Source organism: Ictidomys tridecemlineatus, chromosome 2 (genome assembly GCF_052094955.1).
Source record: "Ictidomys tridecemlineatus isolate mIctTri1 chromosome 2, mIctTri1.hap1, whole genome shotgun sequence".
Classification (NCBI taxonomy): Eukaryota; Metazoa; Chordata; class Mammalia; order Rodentia; family Sciuridae; genus Ictidomys; species Ictidomys tridecemlineatus.
The window spans coordinates 216,188,114-216,213,831 of NC_135478.1; the positions used below are offsets into that span (position 1 = coordinate 216,188,114).

The 25,718-nt window shown below is 41.7% G+C and overlaps 1 protein-coding gene across 4 annotated transcripts in view; it reads right to left on the bottom strand.

Moving 5' to 3' along the window:
• Window positions 1-5,526: 5,526 nt before the first annotated feature.
• Kiaa1549 (KIAA1549 ortholog) overlaps window positions 5,527-25,718 on the bottom strand; it is a 145,156-nt gene continuing 124,964 nt past the window's right edge. Inside the window, exons 17-21 of one of the 4 annotated variants that reach the window (XR_013435441.1) lie at window positions 24,619-24,665; window positions 20,162-20,319; window positions 13,919-14,064; window positions 8,383-12,067; window positions 5,527-7,402 (exon numbers count right to left, since the gene is read on the bottom strand). Coding sequence is in view for 2 of the 4 variants with exons in the window: in XM_078040608.1 (XP_077896734.1) it covers window positions 11,813-12,067; window positions 13,919-14,064; window positions 20,162-20,319; window positions 24,619-24,665 (606 nt within the window). In the remaining 2 variants the exon portion in view is untranslated. Of the gene's footprint in view, window positions 12,068-13,918; window positions 14,065-20,161; window positions 20,320-24,618; window positions 24,666-25,718 lie in introns of all 4 variants that reach the window. The other 3 variants (XR_013435440.1, XM_078040609.1, XM_078040608.1) reach the window with 3 other exon arrangements.

The window sequence follows — 25,718 nt, forward strand, 5'->3', positions numbered from 1 at the left end:
CTAGGGATATAAAGTACATATAAAAAGATGAGATGGGATTTCACCAAGATGTTGGGGCTATCTCACACAGTCAATTTAGGAATTTTTTTTTCTATACTTGAACTTATTTTCCGGATTTCTAAAAAAAGTATGACTTCATAATAAAATTGCATTAAAAACAAAAAGCCCAGCATAATGGTACATACCTATAGTCCCAGCTACTTGGAAGGCTGGGGTAGAAAGATTACTCAAGCCCAGGAATTGATCTAAATATTGCTATGTATTATATCTCTATCTATCTATCTATTAATTATATATACACACATGCATGTCTGGGGAAATGGCCTTTTGGGATATTCTATGACTTCAGAAAGTAAATAGCCTCCTTCTGAAATATTATCCTTTCTTATAAAAAGTCCCTAGGATTCTTCCTAAGAACTAAACTCCAAGCCGGTATAAGCTTGTAATCTCAGCAGCTCAGGAGGCTGAGACAGGAAGATCATCATGAGTTCAAAGCCAGTCTCAGCAATTTAGTGAGGCCCTAAGCAATTTAGTAAGACTCTGTCTCTTAATAAAACACTTTAAAAAGGGCTGAGGATGTGGTTCAGTAGTTAAGCACCCCTGAGTTCAATCTCTGGTACAAAACAAGAACAACAACAACAAAAAAAAACTAAACTCCAAAAACCACAATGTTGTAATATACATTAAAAGAGGTCAAATTACATACCCAAGGTTTATATATATATATTTATATATATATATAAATATATATAAAACATAAATATATACACATATATATATTTATTTTCCAAATTTTATATATATATATACACACCAAATTAGGTACCCAAGGTTTTACATATAAAAATATATATATATATATGTAAAACCTTGGGTATGTAATTTGGATACGCATAATTAATTATATATATATATATATATATATATATATATATATATATATATATATGAAGCAAAGGTAAATTAAAACTTAGGTGCTGTTACTGCAAAGTTAATGCCTAATTCTTCTATTGTATACTGTATAATTATTACCGTTCTATGATGAGGATATAACACATTGTAATGCATTTTAGCAATTATTTTTAAATCATTCAAACAAAGCCTCCCACTCAATTCTATTTCTCAACATGTTTTTGTTTTTATCACCTTTCAAGCTGCCCAAGCCTGTGCAAACAGGAAGAAGCAAAAGTGGATGCACACACAGTCCTAACTGCAAAGCTACCGCTCCATTCCACCGCTATAAACTTCATAATGTAAACCATTTCTACCTTAATGCTGCTAAGATGCACAATATCAAGAGACATTTTAACAATTATTCTTTAAGTATTCTAGCAAAACTGCACCAGCTCCCCACAGCCCCTGCCAGTAGTGGGGATTGAACCCTAATCAACTAATCAAAAAAAAATTGAAGTTGTTATATTCATTTCTGACAAAGCTAACTCCAGAGCAAGGAAATTTATCAGGGATAGAGAGGAGCATCACATACGGAGGCAGGGGCCAACACTCCAAGAAGATGTAACAATCCTTCATGTGTTTGTGCCTGACAACGGAGCGTCAGAATACAGGAGGCAAACCTAATAGAACTGCATGGAGAACTGACAAAGCCATTATTACAGTTGGGGACTTCAACAGCCCATGATCAGAAAAGGTTCAAATGGAACAGGCAGAAAGTCACCAGGGACACAGTGGAACTGAACAGCACCAGCAAGTCACCTGGATTTGATGAACATTTATAGAACACTTGTTCTAACAACAGAAGCACGTCCTTCCCAAGCTCACATGGGACATTCATCAAGACAGAACACACTCAGGGCCATAAAATACTTAAAAAACTTACTAGCATGTCCCTTCGTCACTGTGTTACACCAAATAACAGACCCCATTAATCTGAAACGAATTTCACTAGTCATGGAAAACAAAGCAGAACTCACCCTATTAAATTAATTAATTAACGTACTGAGGAACCAAACCCAAAGGCTCTCTACTTCTGAACTACATCCCCAGCCCTATTTATTTATTTATTGAGACTGGGTCTTGCAAAACTGCTGAGGCTGGCTTTAAACTTGTGATCCCATACCCTACAGAATTCATTTTTTAAAAAAGCATAAAATCAGACAATTTCCTGTAAAATTATGTTCTTGCTTTTTGAAAAAATTGGAGTTTACAAATCCAAAGAAATAGTAACATATTCAGTTGAAATTTTTTTCCCAGAACAAAAAGTGTTGTCCATTTCTGTTATGTGCAGGCTGATCTCTTTGCCTGTGTTGCTTTCCTTCCTGTGCACAATGGGAAACATTCAGATGCTAAAGGATTAATTTATCCATTATGGCTGAATCCCAGCCCTCTCTCTTTCTACTGTCTTCTACATTATCCACACACTTCCCCATTCCCATGGATTATCTCCCTCAGCACAAACACATCTATCTGTTAGGTGTTATATTAAGGTTGTTAGATTTAACAAATAAAAAATACAGATTCCTAGGTAAGTTGGAATTTTGTACTGGGCATTAAACCCAGGGATGCTTTACCACTGAGCTAAGTCCCCAGCCCTTTTTCAATTTTTTTTGAGGCAGGATCTCCTTAAGTTGCTGAGGCTACATTTTAACTTGAGATCCTCTGGCCTCAGCCTTCTGAGTTGCTAGGATTACACCACACCCAGCTCCAGGTTTGTTTGGTTTTTTAAGAAGACTAAAATTTTGGTGCTGGTATCTCTGGTGGTAGCATTATGCTGGTTTTTATTTCCTAATTTGATTTTTATTTACTGATTTGAATTTTGACCAGGAAAAGCAGAATAAGGTGAAGTTCAATAGGCTACTTAGTGTGTGATGCTCTGATTTAAATTTGGTTGTGTCTTTACAAATTTAATTTTACTTCTAATTTGTGAATCAAATCTGTCTGCCCAAGAAGCCAGAATGAACAATATCTAAGATTTAAACACACACAGGTTCTTGGACCGAGTGTGTCCGAGTCAAGCTGCCATGCTTATATTTCTCTCTCTCTCTCACAGCTTTAGGAAGATCCAAACCGTGTGTGATCTCATCTGGATTCTGCTAAAAATAGAATCCCCTACAGCTCTTCAAAAACAGCCACAGTGCAGACCACTGTTGGACAGCAAGACCAATGCTCACTTGCACTGAACTGCAAGACCCCCATTAGTTCCTAAGACCCTTCTCCCCACTTTTTTTCTTTTAAAGGTTTTTTTGTTGTTGTTGTTTTGGGTTTTTTTTTTTAATATTTTAGTTATAGATGGACAGAATAGTTTTTACTTATTTATTTATTTTTATGTGATGCTGAGGTAAAACCCAGGACCTCACACATGCTGGGCAAATGCTCTACCCAGCCCCTCTTCTCCCCACTTTATAAAAACACTTTGCAGAAACAATTTCTTTAAAAACATCTCAGAATTTTAAAATACCAAATGAAAGAAAACCACTGGTGTAAAGCCAGGCATGGTGGTACATGCCTATAATCCCGGCAACTCGGGAGGCTGAGGAAGGAAGATCTCCATCCAGTTCAAGGGTAGCCTGGGCAACTTAGTGAGACGGTCTGAAAATAAAAGGGGCTGGTGATGCAGCTCAGTGGTAGGGCATTCTGGGTTCAATTAAAAAGGAAGGGAGGGAGGAAAGGAGGAAAAGCGGGAGGAGAGGCATACTACCACGCCAGAGAGCCCAAATCCAAACACTTACACTTAAGTGTATTGTTAAGATGCTGAAGGACCCATCTGTGACCAGGCTCTCTAAAACAATGTCACAATGTGCTTCAGATTTTACCCTTCTGTAATGCTATACTTTGGCGCCAATACAACAAATAAACTTAACTACACAGATGTGGTTTTCCTAGACTTGTGGCTGTACTTTTTCCAGGCTTAACAGTAGGGATATCAAACATACACCACCCCCCATTTGTTCCAGAATGGGCAGAAGGGGGCAGGAAGGCGGGGCCAGGAGGCCTGGCGAGGAAGAAAGTTACTGCATAAACAGGGCACTGTCCAGCCACAAGGCTCCATTAGTCTAGTGATCTGACTCAGGCACTGGCCCTTAAGCTGTGCTTGGCAGCTACAAAGTGGAAGAGGAAAGAGCAGGACAAGAAATGCTAATTGTGGTTCAAGTTCATGGGACCAGCCTGAACTTTCTTCTGAGCCTCAGCTTCTTCTAGTAGCTTCCTGCTCTTCCCTCACTTTGAATATGTTTACATCAGAACACGTGAGATCTCCGAGGGGAGTAAGTTCTAGAGTTTTAATCTAAAGCTATATTTATTAAAGCATAAAGATCCATGAATGACAACTGTTATTTCTTCAGCTAGGCCTATAAAACATTGCATCATGTGACCATTATATACCAATGCATTTTCTTAATCCCCTCACTGTCTTCAAAGATTTATTTTTGGTTTTGTTAAATTTGCTTAAACTTCCATCAGATCCTATTCTTGTTAGTTTTTCTTAAGCTCTTTTAACATCTCAAACATTCTTTAAGGTCTTTCTCATATTGCTTTATTTGCTCTAATTTTTTTCTGGTTCAATTTTCCTTTGGGTCGATCCCATGAGGGCTTAGCTTATGCAAGACTCAAAACTGTTCATTGTGGTTTCAGTGATAGCAGGAGCTGTGTGTCCTGAGAGGTGCCAGACATTCTGGCTGTGGACAAGACCATATTATCCTGCAGCAGCCACGTGGGATTTAGCAGGGACACATCAGAGAGAGAGAGAGAGAGAGAGAGAGAGAGAGAGAGAGAGAATGAATGCATGCAAATGCACACTAAAGACCAAACACAGGGCTTTGTGATGCTGGGGGTCAAACTGAGGGCCCCTTGTATGCTAGGCACACACTATACCACTGAGCTACACCACCCAAACTGTTTTTATATTTTAAAATCACTTTAGGTTTGGAGAAAAGCTGCAAAAGTTATGTACAGAGTTTCTGTACACCTCCATAGTTTCCTCTAATATTAAAGTCTTAATAACCATAAACAGAACAAACCCAGTAAAATTCCCTTTCTTCAACTGTTGAAACTACAGACGTCCTTGGATCTCCCTAGGGCCCCCTCTGTTGGTGCCACTGTCTCAGGATCCTGTCCAGGGTTCCACAGTTCATTTCATTGCTGTGTTCTCCTGTGATCTGCTTTTCTAAGTTGCCAAGGGTTCTCGTTTTCTCAGGTTTCATCAACCACTCCAAGGTTTACCCTATTACCTTTTGAGATTGCACGGACTTTAACCTTCTCCTTTCTTTCTAAATCTTTTAATTCCAAAATAAATCAGCTCTTAGCAGATGCATCAATTCCATCACTGGGTAACAGGAAAACAGCACAGAGAGTAGAAAGGCGTGGCACTGGCAACGTGAGTGGAAACCGATCTGGCAGACTCCATGATGAATGGAATACGTTCAACTTAATTCCTTGGAAAACAAAGGCAGCACTAGGTGTTCTCACCAGGGACACGGAATTAGAGAACCAAAAGGTCATCTCACCCAATTTTTCATGTTTTACAAATGAGAAAACTATCGTGTTGCAAGGGAAATAAACAGAAAATATCACTTTGACACCGATTCATAGCATTTATTGACATTTCCATTTAAAATGCTAGGAAAGCTGTAAAAATTGTAAACATGGAAACCAAACACTTGCATAAATTATTTCAAAAAACCTACAGCACATTAGAAAAACAGTGCAGCTAATTGAAGGGTAGAAACACAACCGACAAATAGAAGGGAGGGTTCAGTTACTAAATCATATACCCATACTGAGATTTAAGTGCCCGTTTGAGACCAGCAAACCATGATTGTCAAGTTCAAGTTGCAGTATTGATGCCACCGATGGCCCCAATTTTCTCTGCACAGTTTCATACAATAATGTTCATGATCTAGGAAAGAGGGTGCAGGAAGAATCAGAACAGACCTTCACCGAGGAGACAAGTGGGCACCCCAGAGCAACTCTACGGGGTGACCCCTCCTGTTAATTCTAGCCTAAGCTCCAGGTCCCCAGGTGAAGCTCCAGAGGAGGGCCGAGTGGAGAGCATTCCTACCCCCACCCTCTTTTCTGAACTGATTTCCTGGAACTTAGAGCAACTGAGCTAAGGCATAAGCCGCAGTTCCCCTAGTACCCCCGTCCTCTTTCCCCACATTTGCCAGAGGAGCAGAACACGTGTCTGGCATGAACTTGTCCCTGTACCACTCCCAACCTGCACACTTTGGAGTCAAGTTGTGAACACTTGAAATCTGGTGGACACAAGAAAAGCGCATCCATGATGCTCCAAGTAGTCCGGGAAGGTGGTTCTGGGCCATCAGGGACAGCGAGATTAGAATCATTCCCTCCCTTCTCAGTCCCTACTACCTTTTAAACACAAAGTGAAGCCAGAGCAGAAAAAACCCAGAGTCAGATGGCAAAGCAAGGAGCCTGGACCATTATCTACCCTGTGGGACCTTGAATTGAACTAAAGTGTTCCAGACGAAGACACCAATTGCTTCTCTGTTTCCTAATTGCTTGTTTCTAAAGACACTTACTATTTTTACCCTATACTTCAATGCTACTGTGTCCCCCACCCCTCATGGGGATTAACCCAGGAGTGTTCTATCACCGAGATACATCCCCAGCCTTTTTATTCTCTTTCTTTATTTTTGAGACAGGGTCTCACGGAGTTGCTGAGGCTGCCCTCAAACTTGTGATCCTCTGGCCTCCGCTTCCCGAGTCACTGGAATTACAGGCGCGCATCCCGGCGCCCGGCTCTGCTACACATTCTTGAGATAAATGAGCAGGTGTGCTGTCACACACACAGCATGGAATGAGGGCCGGACCGTGTCACCATCCTTCTTCAAGTCTTCCCAACAGTGGACCAAGGAGATCTAGTTCAAACATCAACAATTCCCTCCAAAAATATCAAAAGAAACCTGAAACATGGGCCCTCCTTGCTCATTAGGTGACAAGTGTGAAGTCTATACATTTTGTGAGAATGTCACAGCAGTGGCTCATAGAAACCCCTCTCACCAGTTCAAAAAATTCTGCAGCATGTTGGAGTACACGTGAAAACAAAGTTCAACGGACTGACCCACAGGAATGCATCGTGCTCACGTGGACTCTCTGTGGGCACCCAGGCAGATGTCCTTGTGCTCCTGCCTGGCGACCAGCTTTGGAGCCTTGCTCTGGAGGTAGAAATGACATGGTAAGAACTCCACGAGAGAACTCAAGTTAGCATGGGACTCTAGACCAGGAGTGCCTCTCCCCAAGCCCAGAACCTAACCAGCTGTCCTTCCAAGCGTCAAATTCATCCATGTCTAAGACTCCAGGGTGCGAGGGCCAAGAGAGGGGCGCTTAATGATGAACTCATGGGGTGCCGCCCACGCAGACAGCCTCTGGGGACTGGTTTGGTTACTGGAGTGCTCTCGAAGACGTCGCGCTAATGCAGTCAACACTGACCCTGAACATGAGAGACGGGAGACTCAGAGGGCGCAGTTACTCATTTCAGCCCAACCCTTCCCCAGTAGACCTTCCCCTGTGCCTTGCCCCACAGGTCTCATGCCCTGGAAAATCCGGTTAGCAACAACCCACTCCTTAAAAACCACGTGCCACCAAAATCAACACACACTCTGGCATTAAATAAAATTTAAGGAAAACGTGTAGCTATAAAAAAAGGCAAATACATTTATTTAAAACCTGCTGTGCCCCACAAAGGATTAATATTACGGAATGGCTAGCCATCAAGATCTGCTCTGAATCATTCTTATCACTATTTGCACACTTTACATTGGATCTTTAGCAGTTCTTGATATACTCCACTTCCTCCCCCCAACTGGAGATCTTCATCAGTAAATCTCCATCGGCTTGGTCATTTGCTTACTGTGTGACAGCAAATGTATCCTCCAGCACCATTTCCTCCTCTTCTGAATCACCCTAAAGAGTGCGGTTTGCCATACTGCAGCTGATCAGGATCAAGTTCATTTTTGACGCCAGCATACACTAATTTCTATATCCCTCCCCACTCGGGGCTCAGCCCATACATCTCACCCTTAGTTGGACAATTCCACTGTCTTCATCAAAGTGGGTTCTGCAGATGATCTCTCCCCAAGATCTTATTGCTTCCAAATATGCAACTTTTATGACTTCAAGTACCCAAAGCACTTGTATACTCTGAATTTTATGGATCTTTAATCCATGTTATTTTTTTCCCTCTCTTCCATCTTTTATACCCATCTGTACTATCTGACTTAGATTCTAATTGCTGACCTATTTGGTACCGGAAACAGCAGAAAGTCAGTAGCAGAAAGATGATTAATAGATGCCCTTTGAAAGTTGGTGGGAGTGGGGAGGGGGCGGTGAGTTTAAAATAAAACAAGAGTGAGGAACACGAGTCACACTTGGTTTCCAGTTTTGTCTCTGGATACATATACGTGAACCCACCCACTGGCAGATCATGGCAGGTCACATCATCCATCCTGGGGCATTCACACAGGTAACAGTTTACATTTTCACAGTGCTTTATGCTTGCTCCTCGGGGGATGCCTGCACACAGGAACACATCATTTCCTTACAATTTGAGATCCTGGGAGGAGGGCAGGGGAGGCATGTTCTTGTGGATTAAGAGGAAAATGATGTTAAGAAAAAGAACCCCTGACACAGGGAGTTAGTTATAAAGTAGACTGCAAAAAAAAAAAATCACTTCTCTAACAATCTCCTCTAAAAATGCTGACTCCAATTTATAGTTTGTTACAACTAGAATTTCTAAAACAAGAAAAAAATTACAGATATAAAATTTAAATTTTAGGGTGCTCCAATAAATGGAACTTCAAAGTTATGCATGATCAACAGAAGGACTTTTTTTTTTTTAAGTAGAAAAACACTAACCCAGTGTCTGAAGACCCACTGGGCGTGGTGCACCCCACAAGAGCCAGTACAGTGAACTTGGTGCCTGGTAAACTACTGCAGCAGGTGTTTAGAGGAAACAAGTGCAGACCAAGGGCGCTTCCCAACAATGACCGAGTGCTGGCAGCCCGCAGGACCCATCCATGCCACGCCACACACCACCAGCTCTTTGTTACATGTCATCTTTGGTCTTGACTTCTGTTCAAAGGTGTATCGGTTCTAAGAATTCAGGCAGAATCCCCTTGTGGTAGCTGAAAGGCATCCATTCTGCTCTTGCAGACACACCCTTGAAGCAGAGACCCGTTTTTGCAACACACAGAGGAGGTAACCATTTTTAGGACACATTATACGTAAAACACTTATGACACCAAGCAGAACCGTGAGAGAAAAGGTCATTTATTCCACCTGCTGTCACAAGATTTGAACTTACTATCAAGTGTCTACCATAAAACTCTGCTTGGGTATCTAAGTCTGGATATTCTGAGTGGCATGAAAAGAGGATCCATTTTAGGGATAGTTGGGTATTAAGCCAGGACCAAGAGGTTAAGAAATCAAGCCCAGAAGGGGGGGGCCTTCTCTCCTACACTATTGGGAGCCTTTGGGGACTGTCTGACAAGAGGCTGCCAGTCCTTTATTGGATCGACTTACTGTTATGATTTGGATATGAGGTGTTCCCTGAAAAGCTCATGTGTTAGGCAATGCAGGAATGTTCCAAGGTGGAATGATTAGATAGATCATGAGCTGTAACCTCATCAGTGGATTAATCCATTTGATGGATTAATACTTTGAGTTTGGCAATACTGCAGATTGAACACAGGGGGATTCTACCACTGAGCTATATCCCCAGCCCTTTTTATTTTGAGTCAAGTTCTCATTAAGTAGCCCAGACTGGCCTTGAACTAAGGATCCTCCTGCCTCAGCCCTCCAAGTAGCTGGGATTGCAGGTGTGCACCTCCAAGCTCAGCATGAATTAATAACTGACGGGACTACTAGTTGGTAACTGTAGGCAAGTGGGGTGTGGCTGGAGGAAATAGGCGCTGGGGACATGCCCTTGACGATTAGATTCTGTCCCTGGCTCCTTGCTCTCCGCTTCCTGCCTGCCATGAGCTGAGAAGCCTCCTTCACCACACCCATCCATCATGATGTTCTGCATCATCTTGGGCCCAGAGCAATGAAGTCAGATGGCCATGGACTCAAACTGATGACTCCAAATAAACTTTTCCTCTAAATTGTTCTCATCCGATGTTTTAGTCACAGGAACAAAAACCTGACTCACGTACTTACCTTCCTGCACCCTAGTCTTTCAGTGGCAGGCAGGTGAACAGTGGCTACACTTGAACTCCGCAGAACTGGCTTTCCCTGTGTCCCCAAACTCTAACTCCGTACCTCAAGCTTAGCCAAGGATGGAGTAAAGCATGACTATGGAACCAATGACTGCACTCTGGAAGCTTGTTCTAGCTGTTTCCAGGTTCTTAAAACTTGGTGCAGGTACACAGGTTTTGATTAAAGCACAGCCCCAAATTCTACCTTGTTACCTGTTGTTTAATCAAAAGCATTAATTCATCTGATAAAAAGAGGCTCAGAGTGGGAATCTCTTCTGTAAGCCTGCATTTCCTCTGAGTTTCACTCAGGCACCAGAAAACAGAACAAGTCACTCCCTTTCTGACTCTAATGCGGGACGTGGGGAAACTTCAGGAGCATGTTCTAAGAGAGATGACCCCCTCTCTCTGGCCCACGGTGCATGAGACAGTTTTAATAGTCACTCAACAAAGGAATAACACAATAAAATCAGAAATGAGGGGAAACTCTCTCCTTTCCCTCGTGGTCTCAAAACTCTTCTTGACTCTTCAGAGTCTGAGTCGGACTCTGTTCCACTTCCAGGTCTTGAACACAGGGAACGGATTACTAGGGATGGATTCACAATAATTTGGTGGTCCTAGGAATTGTTTTCAATAACATCTGCTTACAGAAGACTTCTCATTCAAACATAATTTGTGAGCAGATCATGAGCCAAGTGCAAGGATCTACCAGTTAGGACTTCCTGAAAGCCTCACTCTGTAGGACTGGCCTCCGTGGCATGTGCTGAAATGGGATGCCATCAGGAGTTGCACCTGCCCAATTATTAAACAGCAAATACAATTAAGAAGGTAAATCTAAATTTCGATATGTATTTTGAATAACCAAATAAATATTAAGCTTTCTCCCACCACTTGGGAGTTGCTTTTCTTTTCTTTCTTTTTTTTCCCCTCTAGAATGAAACCTTCGACCCATTCTTCCTTTGCAAAGCCAACGTTGCATTTCACAGACACAAAGGCGAAGGGGCCCTTGGGGCTGTAGCACCAGAAAAAGGAGGAAGAACGCAGGCGATGGCTTCGTTTGGAGTCTTCAGGCTCTTAAACTATCATTTGGTTTCTCACTAGTAGCTTTTTAAAAAAAAAAAAAAAATCTCCCAACAGTCTTAGAACTCTTTGTTGTTAATATTCCTATTAAAATAAGTTCCTATGGAGAAAAAAAGGGGAAATCAAGCTGTTAATAAAATGTCTTCAAATCTCTTCTTAGAAAACAAAGCAGCAGGTACATCGTACATGTCAGTCTGAATCCCTTGGAATCGCTGGGTTCCTTCCAACCCGACACCACCTACACATTTTCATCTTTTGCCTTTAAAAAGGAGACTTAAACAAAATTGTTAGCTTAGGTTTCTGTTTTGTTTTTGTGAAGTGCTGCTGGCTTTTGGCCAAAAGTACATACATTTCAACTGAACCCAAGTGGCCACCAAATTGCCAATCTAGGAAAAGTGTCATGGGTGTTGTGTGACTTATGGCATCTTCTAAAATTGCCACTTGCTCCCTTACTCAGGCAGCTTGCCCAGGAGATGCTCATTCCGCTTACAAACACCCGCTCAGTTGATTTCCTTTTGGTCTTGCTTCCACGGGAAGCGGATACTTGGCCAACCTGCGGGCGCGGCCCATCAGCTGTGGAAGTTCTGCACGGCGCTCTGTTTCTGGGAGAGCCGGAGCAGCTCCTCGCGGATCGCTTTGATGAGGGAGGCTGAGGAGTGGCTGGGCTGGAGGTCTTCCGTGGAGCTGGTGGGGTAACCCAGGCCAGGGCCTTGCAGTCCCCGGTGAGGAAGGTTCCCGGGAGGAGCTGAGGGCTCCCTGCCCGAAGTCCTTGGCACCTGAAACAGCGGTGAAGAAGAATAATCTTGATGTCCAAGAACGTGAGGCTGAAAAACATGGCAAACGTTACTGCACTTCCCACGCGGCAACCAAAGGGAACATCAAGTTCAAGTTGGCATTGGGAAAGCTCATGGGCTTCCTCACCCACCTCCCAGGGTCACTCGGCCCTCCAGCAGGGCCCTTGTGGCCTGATCGCCTGTGCACAGGGCGTGGAGTGAGTGGGTGAAGCGGGTGTTGGTGTGGGACTCGCCACCACAGGACAACAGGCAGGGACCTGGGGAGCTGGAAAGGGAGAGCAGGCAAGCACCCCATGAAGGTGAGAGGTCAGAGGGCGACACTCGAGAGCAGAGGGAGGTAAGACTGGGGCAGCAAAGGGGATGGAAAGAACTGCCTTAGCCTGGTCCGGAGTCCCAAGAGCATGTACCTGAGAACTCAGGCGGACCATGGAGCCTGGGCCAGATCACAAGATCATCTTGTGCCTTATCAATCTGTGGTCTTGTTGTAGGGCTGAGGTTCAAACCTAAAGCATGGGGCATGCTAGGCAAGCACTCAGCCGCTGAGCTGTGTTGCCTGCCTATCTATCAACAATCACCTACCAATCTCTCCATCCATCATCTATCTTCAGGTACTGGGTATTAAACCCAGGAGTGCCACTGAGCTATTTCCTAAGCCCTTCTCATTTTTTATTTTGAGATAGGGTTTAGGTCACCAAGACCAGCCTGCAGTTTGTGATCCTACTGCCTCAGTCTCCTCAGTGGCTAGTATTACAGGTGTGTGGCCCCAAGGCCCAGTGTCTGTCCATGTCTTTTCAAGTGCAATTTAAAGTTAAGTTATACACACAAAAGTAGACAATTGTTCTGGTGATGTCTGCAGAACATGGATTAATTTGGCATTCATTTGACAAGAACAATTATGCTTTTCAGTGATTTTTTTTTCATTTTTAAAATATCCTTCATAATTTTCTCAAGTGGAAAAAAAAAAACTTCACATCCATGCACTAAATTAGTGTATAGGTCAGTGTGGTATATCTGTGTACTAAAAACCTTAATGCTAAAAGCGAGAGAAATGTGGCCTCCTAGTCCTGAATTATTTCTTTCTACATTTCACTCCTCCATAGAGCAATAAAGAAATCCTTCAAAGTGAACATTATTGGATTTGACTGGAAAACCTGAATCTCAGTAGAGTACAATGAAGGCAGAAGAAAAAAACATGTGTCAATAACTTTAAGCAAAGACCTGCAATTGTAAGTTTAACAAACGTCTTTTGGGGAAAAATATACTCTAACGTGAATTTTCTTTCACTACATAAAGCATATAACCATGACTGGGATCTAGCATAGCTGTTAGGAAAGTTAAGAAATTCAATATAAGCCGGAGCATAAAGATAAGGATAAAACCTAAAGTGATAGTTTGGCTTGTATTTTCAAACTTCATTAATTTATCCCTCGAGGATATAAAATTCTTGAGAAAAAACAGGGAAGGGCACTTGTAGAAATTAGCTGTTCCCACACTGAGGGAGGTCTATGCCTTGAAACCCTGCTACCTCTGAGCTCACTCCAAGACCATCTAGCACAGGGGGCATGGTGGAAATGACATCAGCAAGCCCCATAAGGCATATGGTGAGATCAGGGATGTTCATATTATAGTGATCACACCAAGACCACGTCCAGATTTTAGCTACCTTCAGGTTCAGACTTGCTACTTAAAGCCATCGAAATTTGCCTCAAGAAAGTACGTATGCTTTCCAAAAGTGGGAGAGAGTTTGCTACAAGCTACAGGCAAACACACAGCAAGGTGAAAACAGGGAGGGAGATTAAAAACGGATTCCCCAAGCAGCAGCAGCTAAATTTAAAGATTGTGTGAGAATTTTAACTGATGGCCCAAGTCCCAGATACTCACGGCCTCCCTTCGCCCTGCTTCCTCCTCCCCATATGCAGACCAGCCCGGTCCTCCATACTGGCCACCTCTGCTGGGCGGGATTTCCACGGGCTGGGCCCCGATTCTGCTAGCAATGCCCACCTGCGTCAGGTGCTGGATCTGGGAGCCTGGGAGGAACATGGTGCAGTCACTGGTCAGCATTTATAGGAGAGGAAGGTTACGGAGCAAGATACCGTCCGCTCTGACCACTGGCCCCTTTAAGGACAGGAATGATGAGCAAGGTTCAAACAGTGCCAGCGCCATCTCCAGAAATGGCCTGTCCCACAAGAACAGGCCAGGAACTGCTCTAATTCCCTTTCAATACAGGGGCTAATGGTGACACATCAGAGGATGAAGGATCACAGAGGGCACTTCTGCTCTTGTCTGTAGGGTGACACCCAGGGTGGCCCTGCTGATTTTTTAATTATGCTAACTCAAAGGTTCTAGAGCCATAAAGAAGTTGACACCTGGTTCTTGTTGCTTATAGCTTTGAGATTCACAAGGAGCAGAATATCCAATATGCCTTTTTTTTTTTTCCTGTTATTGGGGATTGAACCCAGAGGTACTTAACCACTAAGTCATATCCCAGCCCTTTTAATTTTGAGACAGGGTTTCACTACATTGTTTAGGGCCTCTGCTTTTTTTTTTTTTTTTTGATACCAGGGATTGAACCCAGGGGACTAAACCACTGAGCCACTTCCCCAGCCCTTTTTATTCTTTGAGACAGGGCCTCTCTAAGTTTCTGAGGCTGGCTTTGAACTTGCGATCCTCCTGCCTCAGCATCCCAAGCCTCTGGGATTGCAGGCGTGTGCCACTGAGCTCAGCTGCTTTTTTCTTCAAAGGTGGAAATGTGTTTGAATTCAGAATGTTGAGGCCCTTTTACTCACAGTGTTCCCATAACTCAGCCATAGCACAAACAACACCTCACACCTCACCTAGCCAGCGAGGGACACTGAGGTAGACCAGTTGACTCTGTGGCACTAACTCCCATACACGGGAAACCTGTAGCCTTGTGTGGCTCGGACGGTCAGGTGTTAAATAACCTATTCTCTCTGCCACCAACTTTTGGTATTTGGAAACATCCCTACACTGCAAATTAAAGGAGGAAAAAGGCCATCTTTATTTATCTTATCTTATTTTACTTCACTTTTTACAGCATTTGGAATGGAATCCAGGGCTTCACGAATGCTAGGCACGTGCTCTACCACTGAACTACACTCCTGGTCCTAGAATATGATGTTTATGTGCTGTGAAATGAAATACTTATTTCCAAATGCTCCCAGGATCATCAAGTTCATCCGTGATGCTCAGGTTCCGAGAGTTCACAGAGGGGAAGGGCCCTCCATCTGTAAGCCCACCCCTACCCACGTTATCTAGTTATCAGACTTTAACTCATCAGCTGCTTTTAAGAAAAGAATTCCCCTGGTTTTATCTGGATACACATAATGGTAATTGAAAGTCAGTCAGGAAAAATTGTCCAGGCCTCTGGCGGAGCAATGAACTCCACTGGAGCACTCATCCTTTACTGAGAACTCACAGCGGTACTGACATTATCTGGACTAGCGGCACTGTCTACTCAGCAGGCACTGCCTGAGCAAATCTCGTGAGGAGCTGTGAATCTAGCCGGGTGTTCACAGTGGTTTCCAAGGTCCAAACAAGTGCACAGGGGGAAAGCACACAGTGGCTGCCATCTTAATCCAGACATGATTCTGCTCCCTGCTTTGATCACTCAACAGTACAGCACAGGCTCTCCCCTGACTCTGCGTGGAGCTCAGAGTCTGGGCTGATTCCAGCTCAGCCTCTGACCAGCCCGCTCCTGTGGGCCTGGCGTTCCAACATCTCCAATGCTGTTAAAACCCAATCAGACTTATTTCAAGGACTGGAAGATATGAAACTGATCAAGCACAAATGTGGGCAAGGCAGCAACTGGTGATTCCTAAACTCCTCTTTTCTTTCTTTTTCTTTTTTCTTTTTTTGGAAACAGGCTGGTCTCAAAGGATCCTCTGGCCTCAGTCTCCTGAATACTGGGACTATGGGACCTGCCACCTTGGCTAGCACTTCTTTTCTGGCTTTTTATATTTTCATCTTAAATAGCTGTGCAGTTTACTCAGTGATGCACTTACTGGGAATCCTAAAAGCAAATACTGGGCTGGGGATGTGGCTCAAGCGGTAGCGCGCTCGCCTGGCATGCGTGCGGCCCGGGTTCGATCCTCAGCACCACATACCAACAAAGATGTTGTGTCTGCCGAGAGCTAAAAAATAAATATTAAAAATTCTCTCTCTCTCTCTCTCTCTCCTCTCTCACTCTCTCTTTAAAAAACAAAACAAAACATCTATTTAAAAAAAAAAAGCAAATACTTTTTTTGCTATTCTGAATAATGCTGTGATAAACATCTTGACACACATAATTTCCACCCAATGTTTTGAATTTAGGGGATTTCCTTTCACTTTCTAGAAGTGAAAACACCAAATCAAAGATTCATGAGTCCTATTATCAAACTGCTTTCCAAATGTTTTAATGATTTACACCGCCACTGAAATAACATAATAGTAATAATAATAAAGGCAGCTAGTATTTATTGAAAATGTATAATATGCTAAGCACTATTTGGGGCACTTTACATCTTTTATTTTATTTAATCAGCAAAATTTTATCATACCACCATCTTCAGAAAATGATTCATGATTGTAGTTATGCCTCACTGTGGTTTTAATCTGTATTTCTTAAGCTGTTTTCAAAACTGGAACCTTTTCCAAGTTTTCTTTTATAGGGTACACATATACACACACATGCATCTTTTTCTGTTTTTTCTTTGTGTGTGTATGTGTGTGTGTGTTTTTTTTTACTGGAATTGAATCCAAGGCCTCATGCATGCTAGGCAAGAGCTCTACCACTGAGCTACAACTTCAACCCTTTTTATTTGAGGCAGAGTCTTGCTAAGTTGCCCAGGCTGCCCTTGAACTTGCAATCTTCCTGCCTCAACCCAAGGAGCTGGGATTATAGGTATACACCACTACATGTGGTCTACACACAGCTTTAATTTTTTTTTTTGTATACTTATAGATGGACAACATGCCTTTATTTTATTTATTTATGTGGTACTGAGGATTGAACCCAGTGTCTCACACATGCTAGGCAAGGACTCTGCCACTGAGCTACAGCCCAGCCCCCCCACACATCTTTCTCTTATGAATTATTTCTTTCAATATTTTGCCTATTCGTCTTTTGAGGCTTGCCCATTTGTCAATTTATAGGAGCTATTCTCTATAATAAAAATGACTATGGGTTATAATATACCACAAACTTTCCCTAGGTAGTATTTCATTTTTGGTTATATTCAGAAATATACATGTTTGATAATTTTTATAGCCAGAAAGATAATTATACTAGATCCCAACATTTTCCATTGTAAATTTTAATACAATTTCTTCTCTTACTAGAAATTGTTAGAATAAAACTCCCTCTTCAAATGAGTGACACATAGAATTTCTATATCCATCTAGATTTTTAATAAATAATTAATAAATCTGAATTTTGTTTAGTATTTATACTGTGCAGCAAGGCTCACATACTCAACATTTCACAAGAGAAATAAGACTCAGCACAAAGCCTAGCATCTGTAAAGGATGAGAAGTCCCATATCATAGCAGGATACTTTTTCTTTTCTTTTCTTTGTGGTGCTGGAAATTGAACCTAATCGTGCTCTACCACTGAACTATATATCCTTTTATTTCTTATTTTGAGACAAGGTTACCAAAGCCAGCCTCAAGCTTGTGATCTTCCTGCCTCAATCTCCTGAGTCACTGAGATTAGAGGCATAGACCACTGTGCCCAGCCATTATTTGTTTTGAGGACTAGCAGACAATGCAAGATATAAAAACATCCTGGAAGACTAAAATGGAAAAACATCTCGCAATTATTGCGAATTTGGAATTGGCCTAAACTACTTTCTTCTCCTTTTTTTTTAAATCTTGATTTTGTTTATTGATTTTTATATGGTGCTGAGGATCGAACCCAGTGCCTCACACTTGCTAGGCAAGTGCTCTGCTACTGAGCCACAATCCAGCCCCCTAAACTACTTCCTTGATAACATTAGAATGATGTATATTCAGAAAATAAGAAAATAAATTATTTAACACAGCATGGCCTCTCACTGAAGCCTCAGTCTTCCAAAAGGAGGGTGAAGAAATGAATGGAAAAAATAAAAGTGTGACTTTGAGGTTTTGTAATAGAACACAGTAAGATGATATTGAACTTAAAAAATTCTCAAAGAATAGGGAGCTGTGTAAGTAATAGGGAGAGCTCAGATCTTATACTACAGATGTTCTAGAACACAGAACAGCATTCACAAATAGAGCTTACACAGTATCAACTACTCAGAAGTTCAAGTTCTATTAAATGGAATGTCAATTTGTCATTTGGGGACAAGTCTGAACCACGGGTGAACTGATGGGGCAACTCTTCCAACTGCCATGAGGAAATTCCACTCAGCCATGCTGGACACAGTCCACTACCAGCAGGTGCCCCCTAGGGGTCTGAAGGTGTTTTCTCAGGTGTTGCACTTGTACTTCTACTGGACCAGTTAGGGACATTGATCATAAAGTAGAGCTGTCTTTGAAAACTTGGAGATTTACAAAGAGTTCCAAACAAATTCTTCCCAAATATCAAGCATCTGCTGAACCTGAGGATGGGATCTGGGTTTGAAAATTAACATAAAACTCTCAGGAGGCTCTGAGACAAATGTATTTTTCTGTTTTTGCTTCTTAACTTTCCGAAGATAAATTTGTTCCTTATCTAACTGTGATTATTGAAGTCTCTCAATTCAGAAATCATTTTTCATTCCTTTCTTTCTTTACTAAAATTCAGAAAGCTCCTCCTTTCTGAAACATTTACATGTGTCTCAAAACAGATAAAACCCAGGAACAGTTGGCCTATTAAAATACAGATGCTTATAATTCTTTCCAAAAAAGCAAAAATGAATACATAAAAGGAAATTTAATCACACTTCAATTGTGGTCTTTAAAAAAAAACAATCTGTACTAAGTAAACCATATTGTGCAAAATGCTTCTCAAATCAATGAAATAAATATATTTTAGAAGGTTTTACAATTTATTTTCTCTCTGGTTTCAAAATCTCCAGAAATTGAACACTTTAGCATATATTCGTTTAAGAACAGAAGTTGGAAACTTAACTTCCTATGTGGAGATATCCTGGCATAGATTTTTATTTTAATTTCATCGGGTAGTTAAAACAGATGCTGTTTTCAGGGATTTAAATTGTAATAATGGTAGAATAAGAAAACATGACTTCCACCACTGAATGATGGTAGAAGTGGTGCTGGTTACCCAGGAATGGCATTAGGAGAACTCTCTAAATGAGGACTTAAAGAGGGGCGGACAGGTATCCACACAGTGCTACGGTGGCTCCGACTTCCACCGGTGCTCTATCTTGTCTGAGACAGCTGAGGGAGGGCTTAGTCATAGGGTCACAAAAGTGACAATAAGAAAAGGAAAGGAGATAACACGGTTTACATTCGAATCTGAAATCCAAAATGCTCCAAAGTCCAAAACTTTGACATGTCATTCGAGCAGTTTCCGATTTGGGAGGGGATTTTCTAACCAAGGACACTCAACTAGTAAAGTCTATTAAATTATTAAAACACACACACGTGCACACACACACACACACACACACACACACAGAAACACTTCTGGTCCCAAGTATTTTGGATAAGGGATACTCAACCTGCACTTAAAAAGGCAGAAGGGAAAATGCTTTAGTTTCCGGGGACAGGGAGACTTGAGGAGAAAACGGTGGCTGAATGCTCTCCAAAAGTGACCCAATAAAACGAAATCTCCCTCTAGCCACTGTCCAGCAACCTGAGGGTTGTTCACTACAAGGCACAAATGCCCCTTCTTTTAAACTCAGTTTGATGCCGTCCTGGGGCTGCCACAGACCTCCCGTTCCCTGGAGAATGTAGCCGTGCCTTCCGTGCCGCAGTTTCACTGATTCAGGAATCGGCAGACAGCAGCCTTGGGGGGGCTCTGCCGCAGCCCTTCCCTCCCCTGGCCTCATCTCTACCAGAACCTGAGAGAAGGGAGCTCTGGCCAGAGAAGAGACTGCTCCACACCAAGACGCTGACCCTCTGGGAAGCCAAACTATAGCCTTTAAATTTATTCCCAAAGTAATTCCCCCAGAAATGTAAGCTCAACCGCCACGTTACCTGTGGTGCCCCCAACAGGCCGGGGCCGGGCCACCGATGGCATCTCTTCTGAATAGATCCCTCGGGCAGCAAATGGAGCTTCCGCTGACGACGGTGGCTGCTGGGGCTCAGGAGGTGCCAGCTCTGAAGACGGCAGCAACCCAGGGCCAAAACCCGGCCTGAAGGCAAAGCACAGGCATCAGGACTGCGTTTCCCCTGCGCTGGCCTCTCCCTAGTCCACCCCACCTGCAGAAAATGCAGACTTCCCTGTCTACTTGCTTATCCTCCTCCAGCTCCTAGCAGGTGGGAGAAGGAAACCGCCCCCTGAGGTGGATTTGACTATTCCATGGCCCTCTCTCAGTACTGAGCTGATGCTCACCCATTTATGCTGGGTGATTTGGTATATATATTTCTTCTATTTTTTAAAAAAAAAAGAAGGGATGCTTTAGTTTCCAGACCAAAGAAAGACATAGATTTCCAATAAAGCTGTGGTCCATCAGCATCGCTGGGGGAGACGAAATCCTGGTGCCCACGCTGCACCCCAGACACGGTGTCACCAAGACAAGGGCTTTGAAAACACTCCACAGGTGTGTCTATCGAGGGCAAAAACCCATGTTCTAAGGCAATTTGGTCTATTTTGTTCTCTGGATGTCTTTAAACTCATAAAAAGTATTGAGAAACTCCCAAGAGTTTCTGTTTATATGATTACATCTGCCCACACTGATGGTATTATTAGAAATGAAAACTAAGAAAATGTTTCAATATTTTAAAAACTCATTTACAAAAACCACAAACCTATCACATGCTAACATAACAATTTTATGAATTTAATTACATTCTCCCATCCCTCCCACTCAGATTAGTGAAAAGAGTGGCACTCTTATTTTATTCAGACTTCCTTAACATGGGACATCTGGATTCTCAAATATTTTACAACCAGTTGACACATGTTATTTTAGGAAGAAAATCTGCCCTCACAAAACATTTCTTAGAAAAGAAGAGTATTTTAATAGCCTTCTTAGAAAGTACTTAAATAATACTTCAGATATTCTTCTTGAGACCACACCAAAACTTAAGTGGTAATTCCTTAAGGATTAGTTGCAATGCAGGATCTGAAACAATATCAGATGGCTCTATCTTGACTTTGAGTGGATCTTCAACCCATGCATTTACCATTTGGAGAATACAAGTTCTCTGAAATACTAGTTCACTGAATTTCAAGGACATTATGGACACTCACATGCCTAATTCTACAGCATCAAAAATTCCCCTGCTTCACTGGCACCACCAAGCTCATCCAGAAGATGAGGATGCTCTCAAGCTCAACATGGCAGACAAAAGGTTCTCGTCTTAAATTTTCACTTGAAAGCTCAATTTTATCATTGACAAAAAGACTGTCAGTTGTTTTTCTTGAAGTAAGAAGTTCATTTCATTCATGTTCAACACAGTGATGAACTCCCAAGTCTGAACATGATGTTCATCAGTTGTTTAAATAGAAAGCGAGGAGGCAGTTGGTTCCATTCAGTCGCAAACAGCAGACCAAGTGCTCTCCTCCAAGATCCCATATTCAGCACAAGGGCCTTATTTGTCCAGTCAGTACCTCCACTTTTGTCACACAGACTATGAGAGACTCAAGGGCCTAGTTTGAATAAAATTAATTTTTACTACTTCATCAAGAACATACTAACATAAAACTGGCTTTTAAAAAATAAACTGCATTTTATCTGCAGCTACCGACATGAGATTTTTCTCCTTAGTTCCCTTTAAAGCAATGTGTTACATGATTTTTTTAAAATGCTAAATCACTTTCACATTGCTGGAATAACTCCAATTTGGCTGTAAATGATATTCTTCTGTACATGTTGCTGGATGTGTTTGCAAGTATTTGGTTTCATGTCCTTTCATGTCTATATTCAAGAGTGAAACTGGCCCTTAATGTTTCCAGTCTTGCAATGACCTTGTTCTTATGTCCTTGACCTTGAGGTCCAATGACCCTGGCCTCATTGAGTGATTTGAGGGTAGTCTTTCTTTTTTTTTTAAACACAGACACCACTTTTTTTTTTTTTTTTTTAGTTTTCGCGGACACAACATCTTTGTTTGTATGTGGTGCTGAGGATCAAACCCGGGCCGCACGCATGCCAGGTGAGCGCACTACTGCTTTTTCTACTTTTTATTAGTTTGTACAACATTGGCCTTTCCCTCCATCACGTTTGGCAGAGTTCACTGTTGCAGCCATCTGGACCTGGAGTTTCCTTTATGGGAAGAATTTTAATTATGATTTCCATTTTTTAATAATCATATGATGATTTAGATTTTCTCTTTCTAGAAATTTTTCCATTTCAAATTTATTAACAAAAATGTGTTTGTAAAATCTTTTAATATTATGTTAATGTGTCTTTTTCATTCCTATTGTTGATTTGTTACACAGGTTACTTTATCAAGTTTGCCAGGAGATTTGTTTTCTATTTTACAGTCTATATTATTTCCTTCCTTCAATTGGATATTCTTTTTTAACTTCTTGAGATGTGTAGTTAGATTGCTGATTTCCAGCTATTTTTTCCTTCCAAATACATGTGTTAAGGGTAACAATTCCCTCCCCCAAACATTACCATAGCTGATCCTACAACTTTTGATATATTGTACTTTACTATTCATTTTAGAATGTTTTAAAATTTCTATTGTGATTTATAAGTGTATTATATGTTATTTATCAGAGTACTGAATAATTTTTAAATGTACAAGTGTTTTCTAATTATCTTTTATTATTATTTCTTAATTTTACTAGAATGAACATATATATTTTTATTTAATTTTTTTGAAATTTAAGATTGGTTATGGCCCAAGATATAGTAAATTTTTCATTATTTTTGTGTGTATGTTGTACTGAGGATTGAATGCAAGACCATACATGTTAGGCAAGTGCTATGCCACTGAGCTATTTGTCTCCCAGCTCTTAAAAGAAAACGTGTTTTAAAGAGATATGCTGGGCATGGAAGCACATGCCTATAATCCTGGCTACTCAGAAATCTAAGGCAGGATGATCACAAGTTTGAGGCCAGCCTCAGCAATTAAACGAAGCTTTGTTTCAAAACAAAATATAAAAGTCCGGGAATATAGCTCAGAGGTAGAGCACTTACCAAGAATGTGGGAGGCCCTGGGTTCAATCCCCAGTACTACCCATCCCTTAAAAAAATGGTGTGTTGTGCAGTATTGAACATTCCATGTTTTATGTATATCAATTAGTTCAAACTGATTAATCATGTTCAAATCTTCTATATCCTTTCCATATCTTTATATTTTTGACATGTCTTTCATAAGTCAAATACCCCTTTTTAAAATCCAATATAATGATATTGGTCTTTTAATTAGAATATATAGCCATTATCATTTAGTGAAACCACACACACATACACACACACACACATACACACCCTTGAATTTAGATCTCTACCATCTTATATTGGCTTGCTATAAGTTCTGCCAATTTCATGTTCTTTTTTCTCCTATTTCCTATCTTCTTTTGGATTATTTTTAAATTGTTTTCTTTCTCCTTATTATATTTAAGCATTTTTTGCACTGTTTTAGTTAACCTAAAAATTACACTAGAATCCTTGACTTACAATAGTCTAACACAAAGTGGTACTTTTATATATCTTCCCAGACAATAAAACTGAACTCCATATTAAGCATATTAAGTATAATTGTAAAATCTATGTTTGACAGCTCCAATATCTGGATCCCCTGTGGTTCTGCTTTGTCTGTTGCTCCTGATTTTATTTTCAACTGTGTTTTCTTTTCTTCTCATATGCCTGAATATGTCCATGGGTGACATGTTCTGTAGAAACAGTGTAAGGCCTGGAGCGTATTAACATTCTGGGGGGTGGGGGAAACTCACATGTGTTCTGCCAGAGAGCAATCCCTCATTAAAATTCAAAGCTGAACATCAATCTCTGAAGGGACCAATCTGCCTATGACCCACCCTTTCTCCCAGGGCCTAAGGATTAGAACTCAAAACCTTGGGTGTTTATCAAGGTCCTCTCCTCCTCCCCCCAGCCCTATACGAAGTCTCTTAGAGCTTCATCCACTTTCTCAGCATCTCAGCTGCCTCTTCTGAAATCAGCAGATGCCACTGGGAGAAAAGTGACCCCAAAGCAGGGCTCACTTCTCTGGGTTCCCAGATCTTGGTCCCACACTGCTGCACAGCTCTGTTAGCCCTTGGAGTTTAAAAAACAATTAATATCTCATCTAGCTTTTCCAGGTGTTCCCAGCAGAAGGACCGGTTCAAACTCTCTAGCCCGTCATTACTGGAAGCAGAACTTAAATCCTAACTTTCCCCCCTCCTCTTCTGGTTAGATCAAGGGAACATATAAATCACCTTGACGTCTCTGCTCATATTAGCTAAAAGACATGGGTTTGCAGAGTTTAAGAAGAGCAGCCTACGAAACAAAGTCATAATACATTCTGTTCTGAAACCTTACCTTGGCAATGGGCCAGAAGGGGGTGTCATCCCATAGTCTTCATATCTCTGGAAGAAATTCAAAAGGACATGAAGACCAACATTCAGGACTTATTATAAAGTGACAACAGCAAACTTATAAACTTGGGCTTGCAGGATCAACTTTCAGGAGAATTATTTTCTCATTAAAGCTTAGCATGCTCCTGGGGCATCCTGCCATCCAGCAAGGGTTTCAGTTTGGGGAACAGGGCTACCAGGCTTTAGAGAAGACACAACTCATTTCTAGGTCTTTTCTATATCAAAAACTAAGACTGTGAACAATAGACAGGTTTTCCGTGCCTGTTCACCCCTAGTCTCCTTCTCTGTGAACTTTATCTTCTGCTAGAAGGTAGCTTAACTGGTCACAGTTAGTATGAAGCACACGCTCCCCGCCCCGAAATCCAGGGAGTGACCAGCAGCAATTCAAATATCTCCAAAACTAAACCACCAAATGCTGTACCATGTTTAGGATACTGTAAAAATAGAAAACCAGAAATTAGAAGGAAACCCAAAATTAGAGACTAGAAGGCGAAGGTGGCCCCTCTGTTTCTGACCATTTCCTGGGCCACTGTGAACAACTGCTTGCCTGTAATCAGGAACTCCCAGGCCTGGCTCCTGGGGCTGTACTGATTCTAGATCTTTCTTTTTTAGGCTATAATTTTAGTTTTTCTCCAAAGTCCAAGCTTTTCCCCCACTACGCTGTGCTGCCCAGATTTTCCCAACGGCTCTTTCCCCATTGGACAAATCTCTCCTCTTAAGAGGGAAAATAGAGGCCAGAAGGTCCTACGACATAAGGATGTCTATGATGGTTCTGGAGAGATTTGGAGATGGGAAACCGTGGTGGAACTGCGTCCCCTTCTGATCTTCTCTGACTCAATCCCCTGGGCAGTGGGAGGGAGATTAGAACCTTGCGGGTCCCCAGCTGAGGAAGATAAACTAGAGGGGGTGACAGAGAAAACGGAAAGATGGCAGAAGAGCAGTTTTGATTCCTTTTTCTGAATGACTGAAGAAAAAGCTGAGACTGGATAAAGATTAGCCATGGTGCCCACCCACCTCCAGCATGGCTCAGAGTTTTAAGACACA